Below are 23,943 nucleotides of genomic sequence, written 5' to 3' on the forward strand. Positions count from 1 at the left end.
CTCTAACTCGGGCGTCCAACCTCTCATATTACAACTGTATATGTGTCAAGCATCTCTAATACTAACTCTGTATTGCCAGAATAGGATTACATTGCATTACATCACAACCCGTCTCATGTGCCTCTTTGAATTCTGAAAGCAAAGTCAGTTGAGGTGTGGTTTTTCAGATTTGGTCATTTCTGTTTCATTAGTCAAAGTTACTTATTTGTTTGTGTGGCATCTTGATAGATAGCCTCCGAAGGATATTATTTAGAACATATTAAGATCAAGATGGTTGTCATGTGGTCCTGGTGATCATTTTCCCAAATTGATCAGCAAACACACCAATGTTGATGCTTACGCAGATAGACAGGTGTTCTACTATATCAGTCGAGTCCGAACATACTAATTCATTTCTCACACAATGCTCAGTAGATGAGTAGCTTCATGACGTAGAGGTGAGTCATACTTTATGGCCGGAATTTACTCAGACTAAGACGAAATGTTGTTTGGTTTGGGACGGTTGGCTTACGGATGTGCTGTGTTTACAGTTATTTTAATTTCCTGATTAGGTTGCACAATGTAATTATGTTTTCCTACTTGAAGACATTTGGGGAGTGTGAGAGTCGTCGAGCTCTCGAGCTGTTGAGGGGGCCGTTGCTGTACCTCCGAATGGCTCGCAGGGCTTTGGGGAGAAGGTCAGAAGCAGTAACTGTTGAAAGACTGTTGTTCCACACAACAGACTTTTCTAATTGCTCAAAAATTAATTTCTGACAGGAGAGTAAAGCAGCAGCAGGCTTAGAGGACTGTGGTTGTCTTCGATGAGACACGTGTCTCTCTTGTTTCTGTCATCCCTGATACTCAGTGTGAGGACGGCTGGATGACCTTGAGAGTCCCTGAATATCCCCTTAATGTGTACCTGTCAACCAAAACTGTTAAAGGAGACTGTATTTATGTCTGTGTCTTGCTCTTTGCCGAACTAGTCAGCCTCTTAATGAAAATAATAAAACATATAAGACCATTACTCTCAGATATTGATAGAGGGTGAAAAAAAGGCTCAGGAAAGTTCAAAACTTCCTTGAAATTTGCAGCCATTTTGGAAAAACTTAGCCATCTATGCATGGTAGTGCTTCTATATTCTGTGTTTAACAGTACCATTTTGTTTCTTTAGAAATAAACAAGAAATCTTATCATAAAAGTCCATCTTTACTGAAGCATTAATTTATTGCTCAGTGTACCGAGGTTAGGTTAATACTGGTGTGTTTATAAACAGGACTGAGTAAGGCCAAAATCTTCTACCATGGTAACGTCATTTGGGCTCTATTTTTAACAAAGTATTATGTAACAAAATTGGTATCTCCAATCATATTCTTTTAAATACTGCTGCACTTGTGTGGTGTTGTATAACTTATATCCTGTCCACACAGTGTACATTAAAATAAAGTACCTGAAAAAACAAGCTTGTGATAATCTAGTTAGTCATCATCATCAGCTCAACGGCTGTGTTTAGATACTGTGTGTGTGTGCGTGTGTGTGAGTGTGTGTGTGTCTCTGTGTGTATGCATTCAGGTACACATTATCTGTCTCTCCATCTGCTTCTGTCTCATATACCTCCCTGTCTTTACACCTCCCTGTCTTTACACCTCTCTGTCTTTACCCGCTGACTGTTATGTAACTCCAGTCCAGTTCACAAGGAGGAGACACGATTCAGATGACATGTGGTAAACATTTCTAAGGCACAGACAAACGTCCATGCATTACTGTCACCGATAAATGCGAGTCATGCAAGGCTCTTTGTGCATCTTGTGTCTGGCTCCTCATCTCTGCTGCGCTTGCCTTTACCAGCAGTCCTGTCAGCTCTCAGCTTCAGGCAAATCTAACTATGGCCCTCGATCTAGTCTTGTTCTAATGCCAAAGGGAGCCGATGCTTCTTTGGTTCTGGCAGCTTGAGCGGCCGTGACGTCAGATCAGGTGGTGACCTTGATGGAAGAACCTTGCTCTGTATGTCTTTGTCACTGAGAGGTGGCGGGCCGGCTCTGGATGCATTTCTCGTAGGGGAGGGAGGGGTAATAACTGTATAGGAAAGCATTTAGCCCTCCCCAGTTGGCTGGTGGTCGGAGCAGGGTCATGCCACGCCGAGCTGAGCCAGTCGAGCCCGGTGTCAATGTACGAGGTCGGCGAAACAGATCTTTTTCAAGGAGAAGGTAACGAGAGATAGAGGGGAGGGGGGAGGGAGATGAAGTGAGGACAGGAATGAAATGGACGACATGTGCAGGGATGCATGAGCACACTTGCTCTCCTTCTTGCTGCAGCCAGGCTCACTGAAATGTGTTTTTGCTGGTGGAAGACCTGAAGGTGCAAAAACTTTCTCACAGAAAAAGAGCTTTACAAGATGTGAACGAGTAAAATCAGGGACAAATGCTTTCCGCCAACAAACATGTGTACGTGCATCGGAGGATGAGCAATATGTGCTCATCTGTTCTCCTTTGTGTGGATTAAAGATGAATAATTATGCTAAAATGATCTCAAAAGTCAAAGGTGACTGTGGAGGACCATGGTATACTAATGATAAAGTATGTTTAATCTAAAAGAACATATAATATGTAGATCACAGTGGAGGGAACATATTAGCATGTGTCCAGATCTTTGCACATATCATATTTTCACCCACAAAGATACCAGGCTTTTTAGATGTAAAATGGCAGTGACATGGAAAACATGAGCAGGTTAGCACGTAGCACAGCAGCTGAGCCCTATGCCATAGCTGTATTCATATGTGTGTGTGTGTGTGTGTGTGTGTGTGTGTGTGTGTGAATGGGAGACTCTCGGGCCATTAAATGCAGTCCATTTACCATTTACCACACGGGTTGAACAAGGGGGGCTCTTTGAATCGCTGCTGTGGCCCTCACTGCTGCAGATGCTGCAGCCTGGTGGCTGGAGCCTCTGTGTTGAAGCCTCTCTCTCTCCCTCTCTCTGTCTCCCGCCCATCCCCCCACCCACCCTCTTCTCCGTCTTCTGCCCAGCTCCCTCGCTCTGGCTGCCTCCGCCCTGCTTCTCCTTAGCCTGCTGCTGCCACAGTTGTTGCCTGCCTGCCTGCTTCATTCGCTCTTCATCTCCCCCGTTTTCTGCCGTTCCTCTCCTCTGCTCTCCTCTTTGCTCAGCTCTGGATTATGACATTTTCAGTAGATTTGCAGCAGTTTAGTCATGCGTTACAAAAAAATACTCCCGACATATATAGCAGTCATGCGTGTGGATGTCAACCTCGCTTGTTCATTTTTTAGCTTTGTGCATTCTGGTTTGTGTGCACATGTCAGGTCATGTGTGTGCTTGTGCACAGGTTTATGTACAGTATATATGTGTCATGCATATGCACACAACATATGTGTGAAATGGTTTTATTTAACAATAATGTCATGCCACCAGCAACTGGGACACATCCATATGTGTCAATATGGGTGCCCATGGTGTAGACTGGGAATGTTTCCAGTATGAGCACTAGGGAGAGGCTGCTGCTCTGACCTTTAATAGTAACCAGAGTGTAATATCTGGCTTGTACTGGCTTGTTCTGAGTTGTCAAATTAATATCTGGGAGGTCATGTGACAGAACTGTGTCTCGTCCTCCGGGAAGAAAGCTTCCTCACTTCGGTTCCATGCTCCTCTCTTAAGATGTTTAGGTTTCTTGTTAACAACATTTAACACATGCACCTAATTTCTGTTAAAAGTGCACAAATGACATGCAGTCATGTGACCACCATGAGGCCTCTTACTGTACGTCTCCCTTCCCATTCCTCCTCCTCCTCCTCTCTCTTTTCACTCCACTGTCTCCAGCCTTCAGCAGTGAGGTGGTAGCTCTGCAGGGCTTAATGTAGTGAGGGTTGCCTTGTTAAAAGCACAAGGGCCCATATCACAGAGTCTCATTAAAGTTTCATGCAAAATGCCATGTTTTATTTAAACAATTACGAGGTTATCCACAGAAAGAGGCATGTCCGCCCTTCTTGGTTTTGCTTGTTTCCTTCACTTGAAACCACTAAAGCTTTGATGTGGAGGATGGCACTGAGTGACTGGGACAACAGACCAACATCAGAAACATCCTGGCAGCCATTTTCACTCTGTTCAAATGTGGTCAGATAAGTTGTATGCATAACAGAATATGCACAATTTACATTATGAGGAGCAAATGCACGGATTATCTTTTACATATTATCAACACGTTTATATATGAGTTATATATACTGACATATATGTATGCAGAGAAGAAGCTTGCTATACATAAAAAGGATGACATATTGTTTTTTAATCAAATTCAGTTGCTTTTGGTTAATGTTTTAGAGATCTATACTATTGTGTATTTGCTGAAATGTGTATTTGTATCTGACTGTTAAGTGATTAATATTCTCTCTCTCTCTCTCTCTCTCCCACAGACATTTATAGTGCTAAATAGAGGGAAGACAATCTTCCGTTTTAGTGCCACATCTGCCTTGTACTTCATACATCCTTTAAATCCGGTTAGGCGAGTAGCTATTAAAATTTTGATACATGCATATCCTTTGAAACGGTGTCTTAACGGCAAAGACAAAAGAGTTTCCTGTTTGTGTGTATTATTCATGATGATATGTTCTGTCTTTCTGCTCATACTGTGAGGGATGTTTCCCGTGACTCTAACCACAGGAGAGGACACAGACAATTGGTATGAGGTTAGGTAGGAACTCATAGCATGTCAGATTATAGAAAATGATGGTTTATGAAATGTCAAGAATGCTATTGTCAGGCTTTACAGCTCCCATGTCTAATGACAGCATATCTACTTTTACCACAGTCACAACAGTTAGCGTCCGTTATGTGACAAATATCCAGGACGAGGAAGAAATCGACGCTAGAACTCAGCAATATTCTTGGAAAGGGTCATTTTTTAAAACAGATCCAAACACACACCTCCTCCCATGATATATCTGCTAGACACTAACATTACAACCCCCATCATCATCAAAAATATCCTAAGTTTAGACTACAGCAAAAGAACAAAAGAGAGAAGAGGATCAGGATTTTGATACAAAAACACCAAACGATAACAAAATAAACACATTTATTTGATGTATTTGCTGTTTGTACACAACAGCATTATCTTTATTTTAAAAGATGACTTCATTTCAGCTGTCTTGTTAATTATGGAAATTACACTACAATGTTATAAAATATCAAAGCATACATTGTGGAAGCAAAATATATTCAAGGACGATTTTTGTCCAAACATCCTCAGAACAATAACTTTACAAATTTGGAAGTATAACATAACAAAGATGTAGTGACAAATTTGTTTCAGTAAATTCTAACAGCATATTTCTCCACCTCATGATAAATGTACATTTTGTAGATATATTCCCTTTGCGACTGTTTGGGGAAACAGCAATACTAATAACAAAAACTAAACCCTTTTATACTCTATACTTATTGCGTTGTCCCTCTATTTACCAAATGTCCTGCTATTCTTAGCCACAAGCCACAGCTTTACGAACCTCTGGCTTCATGTCGGCCTAAAGCCAACTGTGCTTTTCTTGCTTCCTCTCTGCACTGAAATCCTTGCAGCTTTAAAACATCTTACTGCTTTGTTCATGCCATTCTATTTTCACTAAATATATACCATTTAAATTTTTCATGGGTAAAATAATGGCCAATGTGGTAGCGAGAAAACAAAACCACCTCCTGTTAAGTGCTATGTGAAGGTTTTATGACATTAACACTTTGCGTTGAGGGACGTTGAGGTTCACTGGACCACAAACATCACATTAGATGCAGACTGTAGGTACTGTAGGTACTGTAGATACTTTAATGAGGTTTGATGAGGTCTATGTTTTTGTGATTGCTTCTATCATCCATATTTTCCTTAACATACTCCTCACTCTTTTCAGCATGATCATTATGTGTACTATTTTGACAAACTGTATATTCATGACCTTTAGTGATCCTCCCGAGTGGTCAAAACAAGTAGAGTAAGTACACGTTTAATATATTCACCCAACACATTAAATGCATGCTAACTGCCCTCCTATGTGTTGTGCCTCCTTTTATTATAACCTTGAAGCTGAGTATCCGATATTACAAAGAAAAAACCCAGCTATCTTTGAAAAGGTCAGAAAGTAATGGTAATACATGAGAAGCACAAACTGGATCTAGCCAAATGTTCTACAGAAACTATCATCCCAATTCATAGTTTCTGCAAAGCCAACAATTTATTTAGTTAAAAATAATACATGTTGCAATCTACTTGACTTTATTATCCTAAATTTATCCTGTATTTATCTGGTTTTTTTTAAACAGCTAACAAGGGTGCAGCCTTATAGATGTGAAGGAGCTTTGATTCAGCCTGGTGAACTGATTCTGTCAACACTTTTCTCTTTGCAGGTACACATTCACAGGAATTTATACATTTGAGTCTCTTGTAAAGATCACAGCACGAGGATTCTGTATAGACGGGTTTACGTTCCTTAGAGATCCATGGAACTGGCTGGATTTCATGGTCATTTCGATGGCGTAAGTATTTTCCTTGTGATTCAGACTGTCAGTGGATTATAGAAATGAAATAATGTGCACATATATTGCCATTTCTGTTGTTAAAAAGGGTGGGTTAAGAAATTGAGCTTTCAGTGTTATAGATGATTGTTCATCTTTCTGTCTTTCTTAATTTTTCCTTTCTTCCTGTCTGATAACCCATCTACTGTGTTTCCTCCATTGATCTGAGATTTTGTCTTTGGGAATTGAAGGTTTCCATTCGACACTCTGCGGCCTCCCTGACAACAACCCGTCACATTCATCCGATTTATCTTCCTCGTGTCATCAAACTCTCCCTCTCATTCACCTTTTCTCTTTCAGTCTGCAACATGTAATTTAAGGCCCAGAGTTTCCCGTCGACTATATACCACCCAGCATTTATAATACAGATGTACCTGCTTCTACATGACAAAATACATTCCTATTAATCCTCACCACCATCTAGAAAACGTCTCCATTGTTTGTACAGCTGTCTCAATGCCCATCTGTGTGTGAATGTACCTTTCCACCTCATATCTTCATGTAAATAACAAGCTGTTGTAACTGTGGTTTGATCCTGCAGGTATATAACAGAGTTTGTAAACCTAGGCAATGTCTCAGCTCTGCGCACGTTCAGGGTGTTGAGGGCATTGAAAACTATTTCTGTAATTCCAGGTAAGACAGGATGGGGCGGGGGACAGTTGGGCAGGGTTGGTGTTAGGTGTGTGTGTCTTTCTTTCCTTTTACCTTCCACCCTTCTCCTCAGTGGACAGGCTCTGTGAGTGCCGTCGTTTCCTCCTGGTTCGGTGGTGTTGTGCTCTTGGCGTGTGTGGTTATTGTCATCGTGTTTGTTCTGTGTGTGATCCTTCCCCTATTTCAGATATATAACAGAGTTTGTGGACCTGGGCAATGTATCTGCGCTGAGAACATTCAGAGTTCTCCGAGCATTGAAAACTATCTCTGTCATTCCAGGTGAGACTCAGTTTAAACACTAAGGCTGATCCTCTCACCCTTTCTTTTCTACTCACTATTATTATGATTACAATTATGATTTAAGCAACAATAAAAGAATTGGAGAAAACCATTTTTTTATTTATTTTTCCTCCAAAATTATCAAAAATGGTACTAATACATTTTTGATAGGCTTTGCAGTCTCCTCCAGGGCCCTCCAAAGTGTCTGCACTCTTTTCTGCCCCAGTAGCACTCTCATTATGAGGCCCGTTTCCAAGGCAGCTGTGTGTCTTCAGAAATAGCTTTAACTCACTTCTTTTCACCCCCCTGAAGAATAAGCAAATGCCCTGTTCTGTAGCAAAGACATTTGTTGATAGAATCTTCTCATTTTAAGGAGATACAAAAATTAGGTGAATATACATGGTATACATAGCTTCTCAAATTTGCCAGAAAACATTCAGGTTCTACTGTTACCAAAATGAAAGTGCAAGTTAAATTAAAACATGAATCATTTTGTTGCACATTTAAAACTAGTGATTTGATTGGAAAAAGGGATTCCATGTTTTTTGGGATAAAAAATAAACCTTGTATACTGTATGTTGATGTTCATATGAGAAATGGCATAACTCTTAGAGAGATCCCACAGAATACACCAATTATTTATGTATGAAGACTGCCAAGCCTAGCTTGTGAACATATATCTTATGCTGCATGATGCTTTTCAGTCACTTGCTTTTACAATATTAGCCTACCAAGAGCTTGGCTGACAAATGGCATTGGAAGTTTGATTTGCCTTCTCTTTGTTTTTTAGTTTGATTATTGATTTTATTTCCCTCTCTCTTTTTTACAACCTACTTGAATGATATACCACACAGAGAAATAAACTGTGTGCTGACATTGCAGAGGTTGGGGACGCAGATGGGATGGTTCAATGACCTCTTGACCTTTTTGAGTGACACTGACCACACATCTACCTATCTATTGATAGAGGATGTGGAACAGATGTCTTGCTTACTCAAAAGAACCATTGTGGATGGCTTTTTTTTAAACAGCATATTCATTTGGAAATATAAAAAAGGAAATCCTTTAAGTGGAAACAAAAAGGGGACAACATTTGGATTTGAACTGTATTTAAAGGAATAGTTTTCTTTATATATATATATATATATATATATATATATATATATATATATATATATATATATATATATGTTGAATTGCTTTCTAGCAGATAGTTTGCTAAAAAGATTGATACCACTCATTTCTGGATGATTAATATGAAGCTATAGCCAACTGCCAGTTAGCTTAGCTTAGCACAAAGACTGGAAACTGGAAACAGGTAGTCAGGCTCCGTCCAAAAATCCATCTCCCAGCTCTTCTAAGATTCAATCATAAACATATAGAATTTGTACAAATACTAAAGCATCAAAATGTCAGGTCTTTTGAAGATGCCGGATTATATCATGGCTCCAGAAACACATAGCGTCCTGTAAAACCTCTCAGCTGATTTTAAACTTCTGGTTTTTTTTTTACGAATTACATACAAACAACACATATCATATTATTTAGTGAGCTTTAGGGGTGTTGTTGAACTATTCCTTTAACTGTTCCACTAATTAATGATGGACTATAGCACCGGAGTGGAGAAAATGTAGCTTTTATCGGGTAGTTTTAGTTCATCTGAGAATAGTTCATGTGTAGTGGAGGGCATGATTTCAGAAGATAAAAAAAGTTATGTGGGCGTTAATATAATACCACAATTGATATTTTAACATACTTTATTAATTTATTTTGCTCGATGAAATCTTGTCATGTACTTCTAGATAAGAAAAGTTGTTTTGATATAAATGCTTTTCTTAATTGACTCTTCCAATCAAATTGAGATTGTCCAAATCTGTAATCCTGACCATATTTTACAAGAAGTTACAGTACGTAAAGCTGGTAAAGCCCACTGTACCTTTCGAGACCACGTTTGAGTTCCTTGTGGACTCATGTAAACACTGCCAGAGCGAGGATGCCTGTTCCAGAAGGTAAAACTATTTTGTCTTAGCGTAGGTGTGAATGAGACAGACTGCAGGGTCATGGCATGGGGAGTCAGTGCTTTCCTAATGACACCTTATACAAGACAGTTCAAGAAAGTGCCCACACTAGCACTGTTATTAAATAGATCCTGTTCAGCCTTGGAGTTTAAATGACCTGCATGTGGTTTCCAGACCCCCGCCTGTGCCTCTGTCCTTCTCATAGCCCCTCTTTGTGCTGCTGTGCTCTCTTCCTTATGGATTTCCTCTCACTTTTCTACAGTCTTCCCCCTCTTGTTCACTTTGTCCATCATTGGCAATGAAATGCAAATTTCTTCCGTTTAAAAGTATTTTTGATTTGATATCTTTTACAATATTTTCTGTCTGGATGAATCTGAAAAGAGTGGGAAGGCTCCTAAATATTTCTTGTTTGTTTTGTTTCTCCAGATGTTATGTTTGTATTCTGTCAGTTTGTCCAAAATGTATTAATACCTATATGTAAAAATATGTTTAATCTTAAGTTTAATTCATATAAATCCAAACCGTTGTTCAGATGGTCAGCATATGAAGTCAATAGCATAATAGCTTAACATTAAGGTGTTAAATCACATTAAATATTCACTAATGTCATAAACATATATTTCATAATATGAAAGCAGTACTGTTTTGCCACTCCCAGCTTTTGACCTCAATCCAGTCAAAACTGGATATTTCCCAGTCATAGATCCCAAAAAGTGATTAACATATTAGCAGTATTAGTTACAAAAGCAGATTTGTAGTAGAAGTAGATACTCCAAATATTCATACCTGTGGCATCAGCATCTCCTGCATCATCTGTGTGATTTGTCCTCCAGGCCTGAAGACCATTGTGGGCGCTTTGATCCAGTCTGTGAAGAAGCTTTCGGATGTGATGATCCTGACCGTCTTCTGCCTGAGCGTCTTTGCCCTCATCGGTCTCCAGCTCTTCATGGGCAACCTGCGCCACAAGTGTGTAATCTGGCCAATCAACACCACCAAGAGCTTCGACTGGAAAGAATACATCATGAACGACAGTAAGTAGAGACCAGGCTTCACCGGTGGTGAGCTGGCAGCAATCAAAGAGTGTGAGTCAGCCCATATGCTCAAACGACAAAACAATATGTCATTTTGGCACTGGGTGGACAGAAATAATTGGTTTTAAATTAAATTAATTGAAAATGTATGTATGTGCAAACTCAAGTCGGAAATTGGTCTGAATGAATTTACAGACCGTTGCAGAATAAACAACTGTGGCTGCGTCAGAATTACTCATTATGGCTGTTGGTTTATTCTCCAGCCAATTTCTACTTCCAGCCCGGCCAGTTGGATGCTCTTCTCTGTGGGAACAGCTCTGACTCTGGGTGAGTTGCCTTCTCTCCCCTCCTCCGAATGCTGCTGATCCTCACAAAGACCTGCTGTAGCTCTTCTCTCTGCCTGAAGTCAGATTACATTATAAGTAAATAGTGCTGAGTCATTTTCGGGCCGGGTGCCCCGTTTTCTCTCTCTCTCTCTCTCTCTCTCCCCCTCTTCCACCACCCCACAGCCGCTGCCCGGAGGGCTACACATGCATGAAAGCAGGGAGGAATCCAAACTACGGCTACACCAGCTTTGACAGCTTCGGCTGGGCCTTCCTGGCTCTCTTCCGACTCATGACACAGGACTTCTGGGAAAACCTTTACATGCTGGTAAAGCTGATGTGTCAAAAAGTTAGCTTTTTCAGAGCAGGCCTATACAACAAGTTCTCAAATGCCACTGCCTTTAAGCAGTCATTTTGCATAGTGATGCTGAAATGATTAGTCAATTAATTGATTGGTTTTTTTTGGTTGCCAAATATTTTCAGCTCCTCAAATGTGAAATTAGCTGCTTTTGCTTCATCTTTGCTTTATATCACTGCACATTCAGTCTTCAATCTTTCAGCTTTAGACTGTTTACAAACAAACAATGTAATTCAATTTAAATTGCAATGCCCAAAACCACACAATCTGTACAATCTGGACACCATACAACACCCTCTATTCTTAGACCTTCCATTCAAGCTAGTTGAGGACGTCACATTGGGTTCTCAGAACTGGTGATGCCTTTTTCATTATTTTTTGACATTTTGATCAATTAAGAACACCCTCTTATCAATAATGAAAATTGTAATGATTGCTCAGTCATCATTGCAGCCCTGTTGTATAGAGCAAGGTAGTGGATATCCAGTGAGTCTTGGGTTTCCCTGCAGTAAAGACTGATCCAAGCTCAGCCCCTGCACTGATTCTTCATTCTAATGTGAAATATGGAACTCCACCTTTCAGACATAACATGGTGGATCATTCTGCCTCTAGTTTTTTCCTTGTTCCCACTTCGATTCATCTCATCTGCTTACAGTAGTCAGGCTACTTCTATCCTGTCTGTCAGCCTGTTCAACACAAAGTCTGTGGACACACTCCTGCCTCCACATACCGCGGCAGAGTGAAAGTATGAAAACAGCTCAGGATTACAGGATGACTAATGGGGGAGATGAGACCTGATTGAAGCATTGCAGCTCATACTTCTATTTTTGCTCGTATCGTTAACATTCAGCTCCGAACTACAGGCTCTCACTGCGATTGATTAGTATATCTTTAGAATTATTATTATGCACTAGTGGATGTTGAATGTTTTTCAAAGATTTAACTGAGATCTTATCAACTGAGGATTTTTTTACCTGCCCACATGGGATTTGGTGTGGTACTAAAAGACAATCATTTTGACTCTTCTTGGAACTGTTGTGCTATACACTTCCCAGCACTACATGTCAACCACAATATCACTTTTCTATCCCAGGATTGCTCTGCTCTCCGATGACAATAGTTTGCCTTTAGAAAGGGGAACCAAAGGAGGCTGATGAATGATACAATTCAAATTTGGGGTCCTTCTGTTTCACTAAGGACCTATTAAATACTTTTGTGAATAAAACAAAATGAGGAACATTTCTATTTAAATGTAAATTCATTAACTAAACCTGCATTAAAATGAAGGTTACCATCATCCAACAACAATAAAAAAAACATTTTCAAGATTTTTCCAGAATGTTCTCATTAGTTCTGCCGTGCCTCTGCAGCCCACGCTCCTCACTTACCATCTCCACTGGGAATAGCACCCCAGTCCATAGAAATTGTTTGTGCACTGGCTGGCATAGTGTGCATGAACAAGTAGGTCATAATGCATATCTCATGGCTCTCCCTGCACAACCTAGGGCTCATGCTGAGAACCTTAACGAGCACAAGGTATACAACTATTCCTGTGCGGACCAAGAACAGATGGTTTTGTATCGATTTATCATTGTACGAGATGATAGTAGAACTAATTTCAGCATATTAGCAGTCATGTACCAGAAACAAGCTGACGTTTACACTGACCTGATTTTTTGCACCCAGAAATTTCCAATCAAGCCTTTGTACCCTTTCTCTTATTCTCACCTTATCCAAACAGCTGACTGTTTATTTCTGACGAGTCAGTGTGAAAGATGTGCTTGACTCGGGGTTCGGTTCAGATGTCATAAATGTCTCTGCTGTTCTTATCCCCTCTACTCTCACATCTGCTCCACTGCCTCCCAACAGACCCTGAGGGCGGCAGGGAAGACCTACATGATCTTCTTTGTGTTGGTGATCTTTGTGGGCTCGTTCTACTTGGTCAATCTGATCTTGGCTGTGGTGGCCATGGCCTACGAGGAGCAGAACCAGGCCACCATGGAAGAAAGCCTGCGGAAAGAGGAGGAATTCAAGGCCATGCTGGAGCAGCTCAAGAGACAACAGGAAGACGCCCAGGTCAGTCCTCTGCAGAATTGAGCACAGAATGATTACTTCGTTGTGTTATATCATTGTTCTGACTTCCTTCATGTGTTTGTTTCTTTACAGACGGCTGCCATGGCAACCTCTGCGGGTACAGTGTCGGAGGACGCAGTGGAGGATGATGGAGGAGGCCGTCTGTCATGCAGTTCCTCTGAGATGTCAAAGCTCAGCTCCAAGAGTGCAAAAGAGCGTCGGAATCGTAAGAAGAAGTGGCGCCAGAAAGAGCAGGAGAAGGAGAAAGGCGACAGTGAGAAGTTTGTCAAGTCAGAGTCGGATGACGGCAGCAAGAGGAGCCGTTTCCGTTTTCCTGATAATCGCCTCGGTCGAAAGTCTTCCATTATGAACCAGGTGAGGAAAGCAAGGATCATGTGTCTGGATCAATTCAGCATAATTTGAAGGGTCAGTCGAAAAAGACTTCACTTGGACGTTTTCTCTGGAAATACATCCTCTCAGTGTGTTTTTTGAATGCTTTAAGTTCCACACATGGAATTCTGCTTACTTCCACAGCAGTGGGTTGCTGGCATAACTTCAATTCAATTCAGTTTATTTTGTATAGCCCAAATTCACCAATTACAAATTTGCCTCAGAGGGCTTTACAATCTGTACACATACGACATCCCTGTCTCAGGACCTCACATCGGATCCCAAAAAATACTGGACTGAAAGTGAAATCTCACAGCAAATATAACTGAAACTATCTCACTAACTGTCTCAATACAACTTATAACTTAGATAAACTGCCCCTTTATGCTGATTGAGGCTCAGTGATAATTACTAGTGAAAAACACAAAAATAAACCAAACAAGATACCATAACATCAGAGCCGCAGAATTAAAATAGAGATGCTTTTTATCTCTATGAATAAACAATAGATGTCAGTGAAAAAAAAATGTAGCTTTAAATGTGGCTGTGTACTTTTTGACTGTGAGATGAGGAATATTTTAGATGGAGAGTGCTGCTATTGTACAGTGTGGTGTTGCACAAACTCACATATAGAGGAGCATATAGTGGCCAGAAATATATAAACATATGTCCAGGTCCTGAATTATTCACAGTGATTACATTAATGTTTCAAAGGGAGCAATCCTGCAGCTTTGCTTAGGCCCCACTTGGGCTCCACTGGCTCTTATAATGGGTTTTACAGTGCAAGATTGACCAAATAAGATAATTAACAATCTTCCTATTAACAGAGGATTGTTTAAAAAAGAAAGTGCTTTCAATTTAGCTAGCATACTCTGCATGCAGCTATATAATAATATTTGGGTCCATTCTAGTAGCAGCCCAGATTGATTTTGTCATTACTCATGTTCCTCTCCATGTTGTTTCATCTGCCTGTGTCTCTGTCCTGTGTGTGACATTGACAGTGTAGGATATCACTGACCTAATTATGTATTTCCCTCTTGTTTATTAAATCACTCCAATCCAGCAGATTATGCCTCCTGAGGGAAAAGCGTCCTGGCTGCATGACATTTCCCACAACTCATACATGTTGCCTTATATCATGACCTCCACAACTGATGACAAACAGCATACAAATGATGGTGCAATCAATTGTAATCGCGAAACACCTAAATGTCTCCTCTCCACATCTTTCTTCTACCACTAGTCCCTCCTCAGCATACCCGGCTCGCCTTTCCTGTCCCGTCACAACAGCAAGAGCAGCATCTTTAGTTTCAAGGGTCGCGGTAAAGACGTGGGCTCAGAGAACGAGTTTGCCGATGATGAACACAGCACGGTGGAGGAGTTCGAGGAGCGCCGGGGCTCCCTGTTCAGCCCTTATCGACGGAACAGCTACGGTGGCTATCACGGGAAGAGGAACAGCACGGTGGATTGCAACGGCGTGGTGTCGCTCATCGGCCCTGGGCCCGGTGGACGCCTTCTGCCTGAGGTGAAAATAGATAAGGCAGCTACTGACGACAGTGTAAGGAAGTCAATGAGTAGACCTGACTAGGCATGGCCCCCCTCGTCCGTTTCTTTTCTTTCTTGCCCTCTGTCCTCTACTCTGTCATTTTTGCAAGTCCGTATGTATCTCTTGGCTAAGCACTCGCGCCTCCCCTCCCCCAGCAATGTATGCTGCCCTCCGACAGTAGACAAAGGATGGAGAAATAGCTATGTTTTATAGTGAATATACTATAGCCAGTGAAAGTGGGTCTATCAGTGACTTCCAGGCAATTTTGTTGTTTGATTTGAACAATGAATGTTAATGTTTTGAATGTTCATATCAAATTACTTATTCATACATGCACCCTACTCACACTTATTACTCCTAGGCACTAATTAAACAGACATGATACTATTATCCTTCATGCATTGGTACATTAGAGTTTGGCACAAACATCAAAGCCTGATTAATATAATATAGAACTTCCTGTGTGGTATGTCATCAAGTTCCTGTTTAACACACTCTTGTAATGGACCACCATTTTTGTAAACAAACAGCATATAATGATGAGTTAACATGCTCTAGTGTGTTGATGTGTTCCTCCTCCAGGCATCCAGGTCCTATGCTAGCCTGTGTGGGTAGATCTACAGTAGGAGGCAGAGGAAACAGAGGGGACCAGCTCTATAGAGCCACAGACATTTTATCTGCTTCACTTATACACTGTTAATATCGCAGATACACACGTAAACATATATAATTCAAGAAAAAAGGAGGGCTGTTGTCCTTGTCTGTCTTTACCTTTCTCTGTTTACCAAAATCTCCCTGGTCAACATTAGTGAATTAGTTTTGCCTCATTTTACATAGGATGGTAGATTTAATTCCAAAATTATAAACAAGCATGACATTAGAACAATGGCTATGGTGTCTGTAATTTCCTCTCCTTCTCTTTGACTTGGAGCATGCTCATGCATGACAACTGGATGGATCTGAACTATCCGCCTCCATAAGATCTTTTTACAGTGCTCTTGACTTGATGGTTGCAATATAAGTTGTATGGTTTCAAAGTAAGAAAATACATTAGCTTTAATTTGCAAGTATCATTATAATGGCCAGATTTGGGAGACCTTTTTTTAATGAATAACCTAATGATTATATTGCAATGGCAGCAAAGCCTCCATTATTGCATGTCAGGACTGAAAATGCATTCATGCAGAGGCAGTTCTCCTTGCACAATATCGCACAATACATTTATTATTTAATCGGGATGAGCTAATTACATTCAAACACAATTAGGTCAAGTAGCCCAAGACCACTGCTCCCACTTTGGCTGAGACCTGCATGCATTTACAGCATAAACACATCTTCCTTGAAACCAGCATTGATATAGAAAAGATTCAAACATGCTCCCACCCCAAAAATCTGATCATCAACTACTTTTTCCTGCCAATGCTGTTGTGCACTTCCCTCCGCCGGCCACCGGTGGTGATGTGGGATGGTGTTCATGTCCTCTCCATGGGTGCTTGATTCTTCCTCTCCCCCTGACAGCCAACTACTGAGGTTGAGGTGAAGAAGAAGCTGTCGGGTTCCGTGATGGTGTCTGTGGACCAGCTCAATACCTCCTATGGGCGGAAAGAGCGGGCCAACAGTGTCATGAGCGTCATTACCAACACACTAGTGGAGGGTACTGCCACTTTAACCCAGCTATTTAACCTGCTCTTTCATTATTCTTTAACTAGGGCTGCTCTCATTGGTTGATTAGTTTGACATGAATTTCCTGCTTATCTGCTTTGCATATCCAACAGTACCAGATACATACAATGCATACAATTTTGTCTATCATTTAAAGCCATTGCATGTGGAATGCTCAAGCACGCAAGTATGTTTGGTTTTGATGTTTGGTGTGATATGTCTTCAGAACTGGAGGATTCTCAGCGAAACTGTCCGCCATGCTGGTATAAGTTTTCTAACACATTCCTGATCTGGGAGTGCTCCCCCAACTGGATTAAGATCAAGGAGATTATGAACCTGATTGTCATGGACCCCTTCGTGGACTTAGCCATCACCATCTGTATCGTGCTCAACACTCTCTTCATGGCCATGGAGCACTATCCCATGACCACCGACTTTGAAGACATGCTGTCTGTAGGCAATCTGGTGAGTAGCAAATCTTTTTGTTCTTTTTTATTTATTTTTCTGAATCACTGGTTAAAAATCTCCTCTGCTTCTTCTTTGCAGCTCATAGGGAGCAGTTATTTTTAGGACCGTAATTGGCAGCTCTTTCCTTGCTGATTCAGAGTTGAAAGAAAGAAAGAAAAAAAACATTCTCAAGCCCCCTGCTGTTTTCTTGTATCGATGCATTTCTCATTTCTTCACACACACGTTCCCTGTCTTCTTCTGCTATCTCTCTTTCTCTCCTGTGCTTGTGTTGAGCTGCTGTTTCAGTGGGACCAGTCTGCCTCTCTGCTAGTTTGCTGACTAGTGACTAGGCCTGCATTAATATTTCATGGCGCTTGATCGATGAGCTGCTCTAAAACGGTGCCTGAATCATGGCTTGGATAACACAACTTGGCCATTTTCACTTTAACATTGAGTACATTTTCGCTGTGGCACCATGATTGTTTACTTTTCAGTATCACATTTGTTAATATATTTTGTGCCAGTGTCCTAAAACGAGATGTTTCACAAATGACACTAATCTCAGTGTATGGTAGTGTGTGTTTGGATACACACTTATTTTAATTTACATTGAAACAGTGCAGGTGTGTTATGTGCCATTTGTTCTCCAGAGTAGTTTACTAGAAAAGGCTAATGTGTGGCACAAGTGGAAATTTGTCAATCACCATGCAATTAGTGATTTTCTCAGACACACACACACACACACGGACACACACGTGCACGGACACACGGACACTCACAAATGTACTGACATACCGGTACATGTGTGTTTATTCATTATATAAGCTCTATGATTGAGGATAACCCTCAGTAATTTTATTAGGGTTGTTAAGACACCACAGAAGTGCCATTTGTTCAAATCTGTTCCCTTTCCTACTTACCAGGTATTCACAGGGATCTTTGCAGGGGAGATGCTCTTCAAGCTTGTGGCTATGGATCCATATTACTACTTCCAGGAGGCCTGGAACTGTTTTGACGGTTTTATTGTGACGCTGAGTTTAGTGGAGCTGGCTCTGGCTGACGTCGAGGGCCTGTCTGTGCTGCGGTCATTCCGATTGGTAAATGTTCATATTAGTTCCTCTCTAAATAAAGAAAGCACGTGGAGTTATCACTTCAGCATTTGGAACATGCACATTTTGTTGCTCAGAGGTTACTTTATTCACTGTGTGTGCTTGCAGGCAACATATACCTGTATGTTCATACCGTTTTTACTTCACTGAAGTGAAGCAGCAAGCTAGCAAAGTTACATTGTTTTGTGACTAATTCATATCCCTTGTAATCTTTCCACCCACCCCCTTTAGCTGAGAGTGTTTAAGCTGGCCAAGTCATGGCCTACCCTCAACATGCTGATCAAGATCATTGGTAACTCTGTGGGAGCCTTGGGGAACCTGACTCTGGTGCTGGCCATCATCGTCTTCATCTTTGCTGTGGTGGGCATGCAGCTGTTTGGAAAGAGCTACAAAGACTGTGTGTGTAAAATCTCTCTTGAGTGTGAGTTGCCCCGCTGGCACATGAATGACTTCTTCCACTCCTTCCTGATCGTCTTCCGGGTGCTGTGCGGTGAATGGATTGAAACCATGTGGGACTGCATGGAGGTGGCGGGTCAGGGCATGTGCCTCCTTGTCTTCATGATGGTCATGGTTATCGGTAACCTGGTGGTGAGTGTCCAGACTTTAAGGCTGTGCATTTATTCTTTTAGAGAAACAGTTGACTGTTGGCTCTCGAAGCCATCTTAATAATTATGATGTGGTCAGAGAATAAAAAATGTGCACTCAACATCCAGTTACTAATTTCTCATTTTGTATCCAAAGGTGTTGAACCTGTTTCTTGCCTTGCTGCTGAGCTCATTCAGTGCTGACAACTTGGCTGCGACAGATGATGACGGTGAACCCAACAACCTGCAGATATCCGTCAAGCGTATCAAGATAGGCATTGCATGGATAAAAGCAAAGATGCGGATATTGATGGCCAGTCTGCTAAAGAAACCACAGATGGAGGACGAGCAGAAGCCTTTGGATGACATGTATGACAAGAAGCTGAACTGCATTGCTAACCACACCGGGGTGGACATCAACCGTGAAATGGACTATGCCAAGAATGGTAATGGCACTACCAGCGGTATTGGTAGCAGTGTGGGCAAGTATATGATTGATGAGGACCACATGTCGTTCATCCACAACCCAAACCTGACCGTCTGCGTGCCCATAGCTGTTGGAGAGTCTGATTTTGAAAACCTCAACACAGAGGACTTCAGCAGCGAGTCGGAAAACGAGAACAGCAAAGAGGTCAGTTTGAGGATTACATTATATCATCAACTTCTAATAGTTTATCACACAAGTATTCTGACTGAAATTTGCAGCATACTTAACAACAAAACTGTAAGGACAGTAAAGCCATGGGTGTGGCTGGCTACTCTACACTGTTCAGACACTAATATAACTCTATTTCAATCAGGAGAAACTGGTATTTAGAGTTTAACAATAATTTATTTACAATTGCATATTGAAATAGTGCAAAGTCTTTGGTGATTGGACTCCATCCTGAATTAGGATAAGCAAGGGGTAGAGATGCTGATATCTGCGAAGGCAGAATCCCCCCATGGACACACTGGTGGTGGTGTAAGTAATCGCTGCAAGACTAAGAGACTGCTTATGAATGAACCACAGTGTAAAGCAGATGATATGCCATTTGATATTCCATTTCAGTGTACATTTGAATGACATGGGATTTTCAAGATTGTTATAATGTCCAACCAAGCCAACACAAATTGGAAATAGGGTAACATGACAGGTCCAGACTGCTCCTCATGAGTTCAGCTTTCTTCATAATTAGTGATTGCACAGCCATAAAAACTGATATGTTTCTGAATCACTGACATTTTTGTTTCTTTGTGTGTCTGGATCTGTGTCCGTGTGTGTGCTCCTACGTCTGCATCTCTGCAGCTGGATGACACCAGTTCGTCAGAGGGCAGCACTATTGACATCCGGCCAGACGTGGAGGAGGTGGTGGTGGTGGAGCCGGTGGAGGAATACCTGGACCCAGAGGCGTGTTGGACAGATGGTGAGACCACTGCTCCTATTGCCATCCCGATTTCCATGGGATACATCGAATACCAACGTTTCTGGACAAAGAAATGCGCAATGACTCGTCAACATTGTGAAACAATTCATTAGGTTCACGCAACAAAACTACTTGGTGAAGGTTATAAAAAAAAAAAAAAAATTAAGGTTTGTGTTAAAATAACGCAACCATCTACCGTAAATAAACAACAACCGCTCTTTTAGCATACTTTGTTTTGTACCATAAAATAACAAGTGTAACACAATTAGGTAAAAACGTTGGGTAAAACAACATTAGGTAAAACAACATTAGGTAAAACAACATTAAGTAAAACAACTTTAGGTAAAACAGCTTTAGGTAAAACAACGTTAGGTGAAACAACTTTAAGTAAAACAACTTTAAGTAAAACAAGGTGAGGTAAAACAGCTTTAGGTAAAGCAACATTAGTGAAAACAACATTAGGTAAATCAACGTTAGGTAAAACACATTAGTGAAAACAACGTTAAGTAAATAAATGTTTGGTAAAACACCATTTGGTAAAACAACATTTGGTAAAACAACGTTAGTAAAACAACGTTAGGTAAAACAACGTTAGGTAAATCAACGTTAGGTAAAACAACGTTAGTAAAACAACGTTAGGTAAAACAACGTTAGGTAAATCAACGTTAGGTAAAACACATTAGTGAAAACAACGTTAAGTAAATAAATGTTTGGTAAAACAACATTTGGTAAAACAACGTTAGTAAAACCAGGTTAGGTAAAACAAGGTTTGGTAAAACAACGTTTGGTAAAACAACGTTAGGTAAATAAATGTTTGGCAAAACAACGTTAGGTAAAACAATGTTATGAAGGATCGCTCACCTATGGAGACATGAATTTGAATTCTAAACACTGGACTGTATCTTATCTAACCATATCAAATGCCGTTTCTCCTCCTGTGTGTCCTAAGGATGTGTCGCCAAGTATAAGTGCTGTCAAGTTGACATTACTACGGGCTGGTGGAAGAATTGGTGGTTCCTGCGAAAAACCTGCTACCTGATTGTGGAGCATAATTGGTTTGAGACCCTCATCATCTTCATGATCCTTCTCAGTAGCGGAGCCCTGGTAAGGAGGCCTTCTACAGGTCATAAAGCAACATAAAGCAAAATAAAATCCAAACTGGATAAAGATTGATTAAAGATGACTCATTAAAAATGAAGGCACTTCACAGGCACTAGTGTGTATCTACAGTATGGCAGTTTCTCAGTCTCAGAGCAGTACGGTTGGGGGAGGGGCCAGAAGCGCCTGTGATTAATGGACTACCATTTATCAAATGGGGGATTTATTCCTGTTGTTGGAGTGGGGTGTGAAATGCTACTAAAGAGCAAAGACTGCTGCAAAATCTACATTAGCTTTTAGAGGTGGGAATCACCAGAGGCCCCACAATACGATATTTTCACCATATTTAAGTCAATTTTAAACATTTTACGGTATGCTGAGTATTGCGATATCAATTACTGCGATATATTGCAGTTTATTACCTAATGTATCTAATAATATGCATCTTTCACTTGTTTCATATCACTTCAGTCTGTTTCTATACAACCTATAACTGATCGATAATTGAGAATTATAAAACGTTCTAGCCTTTAGGGCACTCATTTAGCGGTCTAGGAAACACACCGACCAATCAAATGCGTTGTAAACCATCTCACGTGATGCTACTCAGCCAATAAAATATGTGTGCTCAAAAAAGAGAAATGTGGACAGCGAGACCAGAGCCTTCAACCAAGAATGGACAGAATCAGTTATGTTCATTCTTAATCAGGACACCATAGATATTGTAGTTTCTTCAATTCTCATGGTTATGAAACAGTGACTTATATAATTGCTGTTATGGTTAGTCCCGACATCCCTGATTGCAATATTAATAGTTTATATAATACAGTAAATGATCGATACTTGGCATTTGTGTATCAATACAATATTGCTATGCAAAATATTGTCATACTATGCTGTATCGATTTTTCCCCCACCCTGGTTAATTGTGGAATATTTCATGCAGAATTTATAACTTTTTTTATTCAGTAACTTACCATTAGTGATAGTGCTGCATACAATTTTATTTGTAGAATCATATCATAAGGTGTAATGTTTACGTCTTTGTCGTGGCTTACAAGTTTCCTGTTTCTCTCCAGGCCTTTGAGGATGTGTACATCGAGCAGAGGAAGACCATTCGGATCATTTTGGAATACGCTGACAGGGTTTTCACCTACATCTTCATCCTGGAGATGTTGCTGAAATGGGTTGCCTACGGTTTTGTCAAGTATTTCACCAATGCCTGGTGTTGGCTGGATTTCTTCATTGTGGATGTAAGTCCAGCTCTTGTTTCCTCTATTGTGTGAAATAGATTAGATCCACCACACACTGTTCCAACAGCAACATACTGGTGTGAAGATAAACACAGTATATTAAGCAGCAGAGCTAAGGCTAATTTAGGCTGTAATAATAATAATATTAATTTAGCTTTATTAGATTGGTAATAACCATGTCAGATGCACTGCATTCATTATATGGACACAGGATATGATGTTTTTATAATACTAAGTGTTGCCCCTATCATTGCCTGTTGGGTATGGTTAAGTCTGAGCGGACAGGTTAATAATTGAATCTCTGCTTAATGTCATGCATTAGGTAAAGGGCATGTTGTTTCATAAGAAGCCTCTTGTGTGTCTGTCTATTTCAAGTGTACACATGCCGGTCACCTTTTACAACTCCATTAAGCAACAATCCTTTTTTTATACTTGGTTTATCACTCTGAGATGCTTGAATATGTACAACAATTATCTGTTTTAAATATTAACACTTTCTCCGGTTTGCCACAAGCATCCAACTCATTTTGTCTGTTTCCCAACTTAGTGCAGATACCAATTTGACTGTTTTGAGGCAGAATTGATAGAAATTATTCCAATTTGAACACATAATGTAGCTATTTAAGCATGGATGCCAGCCAAATTAGAATGAGTCAATCATTAACCAAGCTCATTGATTACAACCATATCCAAGTCATGCTCGGAGCAATGGAGCGTGTTAAAGATGCGTCTTTGCCTGTGTTTCTGACCTATAAGATGTTTGATATGTGTCTCTGTGTACTTCTCTGCTCCTTATGTCATTCAAGATTGAAAGACTAGAACGGGAAAAATTCTTCCACCTATTCTTTGTTAGTTATATATGTATATCACCACATTGTAATCTTATTTGGACTATTTTAAGACAATATAACCTTCGACTGTGAGGTTATTCCAATGAGATTCTAATGTGTGGAGAAAATGAGAGGACCATTATCGTAGCTATAAGCTTAAAGCATTTACATTTTACATAAATGCTGGCAGAATTGGGATAGAATAGGAATTTCCCTGATTTTTTTCTTTCTCCTTGAACTAACCACCTCTACGCAGTGTCCAACACCTCAGCTATTACCCGCGAATGGACTCCTATCATTGGCCAGAGGTTGCCATGCTGATGTATTATAAGCTTCTTT

General features: G+C 40.5%; 1 protein-coding gene across 5 annotated transcripts in view; it reads left to right on the forward strand.

Annotated features, from left to right (window-relative positions):
* Positions 1–23,943, forward strand: part of scn8aa (sodium channel, voltage gated, type VIII, alpha subunit a) — a 34,960-nt gene that overhangs the window by 396 nt on the left and 10,621 nt on the right. For 2 of the 5 annotated variants that reach the window (XM_034536601.1, XM_034536604.1), the window contains exons 2-19: positions 4,401–4,519; positions 5,877–5,966; positions 6,379–6,507; positions 7,088–7,179; positions 10,328–10,525; positions 10,789–10,852; positions 11,035–11,176; positions 13,076–13,282; positions 13,373–13,654; positions 14,913–15,194; positions 16,734–16,869; positions 17,104–17,342; positions 18,248–18,421; positions 18,665–19,021; positions 19,175–19,648; positions 20,306–20,423; positions 21,373–21,527; positions 22,601–22,774. In XM_034536601.1, coding sequence (XP_034392492.1) covers positions 4,401–4,519; positions 5,877–5,966; positions 6,379–6,507; positions 7,088–7,179; positions 10,328–10,525; positions 10,789–10,852; positions 11,035–11,176; positions 13,076–13,282; positions 13,373–13,654; positions 14,913–15,194; positions 16,734–16,869; positions 17,104–17,342; positions 18,248–18,421; positions 18,665–19,021; positions 19,175–19,648; positions 20,306–20,423; positions 21,373–21,527; positions 22,601–22,774 — 3,432 coding nt within the window. Of the gene's footprint in view, positions 1–4,400; positions 4,520–5,876; positions 5,967–6,378; positions 6,508–7,087; positions 7,180–7,384; positions 7,477–10,327; positions 10,526–10,788; positions 10,853–11,034; positions 11,177–13,075; positions 13,283–13,372; positions 13,655–14,912; positions 15,195–16,733; positions 16,870–17,103; positions 17,343–18,247; positions 18,422–18,664; positions 19,022–19,174; positions 19,649–19,952; positions 19,974–20,305; positions 20,424–21,372; positions 21,528–22,600; positions 22,775–23,943 lie in introns of all 5 variants that reach the window. The other 3 variants (XM_034536600.1, XM_034536603.1, XM_034536602.1) reach the window with 2 other exon arrangements.

The sequence above is a fragment of the Cyclopterus lumpus genome, chromosome 7 (genome assembly GCF_009769545.1).
Source record: "Cyclopterus lumpus isolate fCycLum1 chromosome 7, fCycLum1.pri, whole genome shotgun sequence".
Classification (NCBI taxonomy): Eukaryota; Metazoa; Chordata; class Actinopteri; order Perciformes; family Cyclopteridae; genus Cyclopterus; species Cyclopterus lumpus.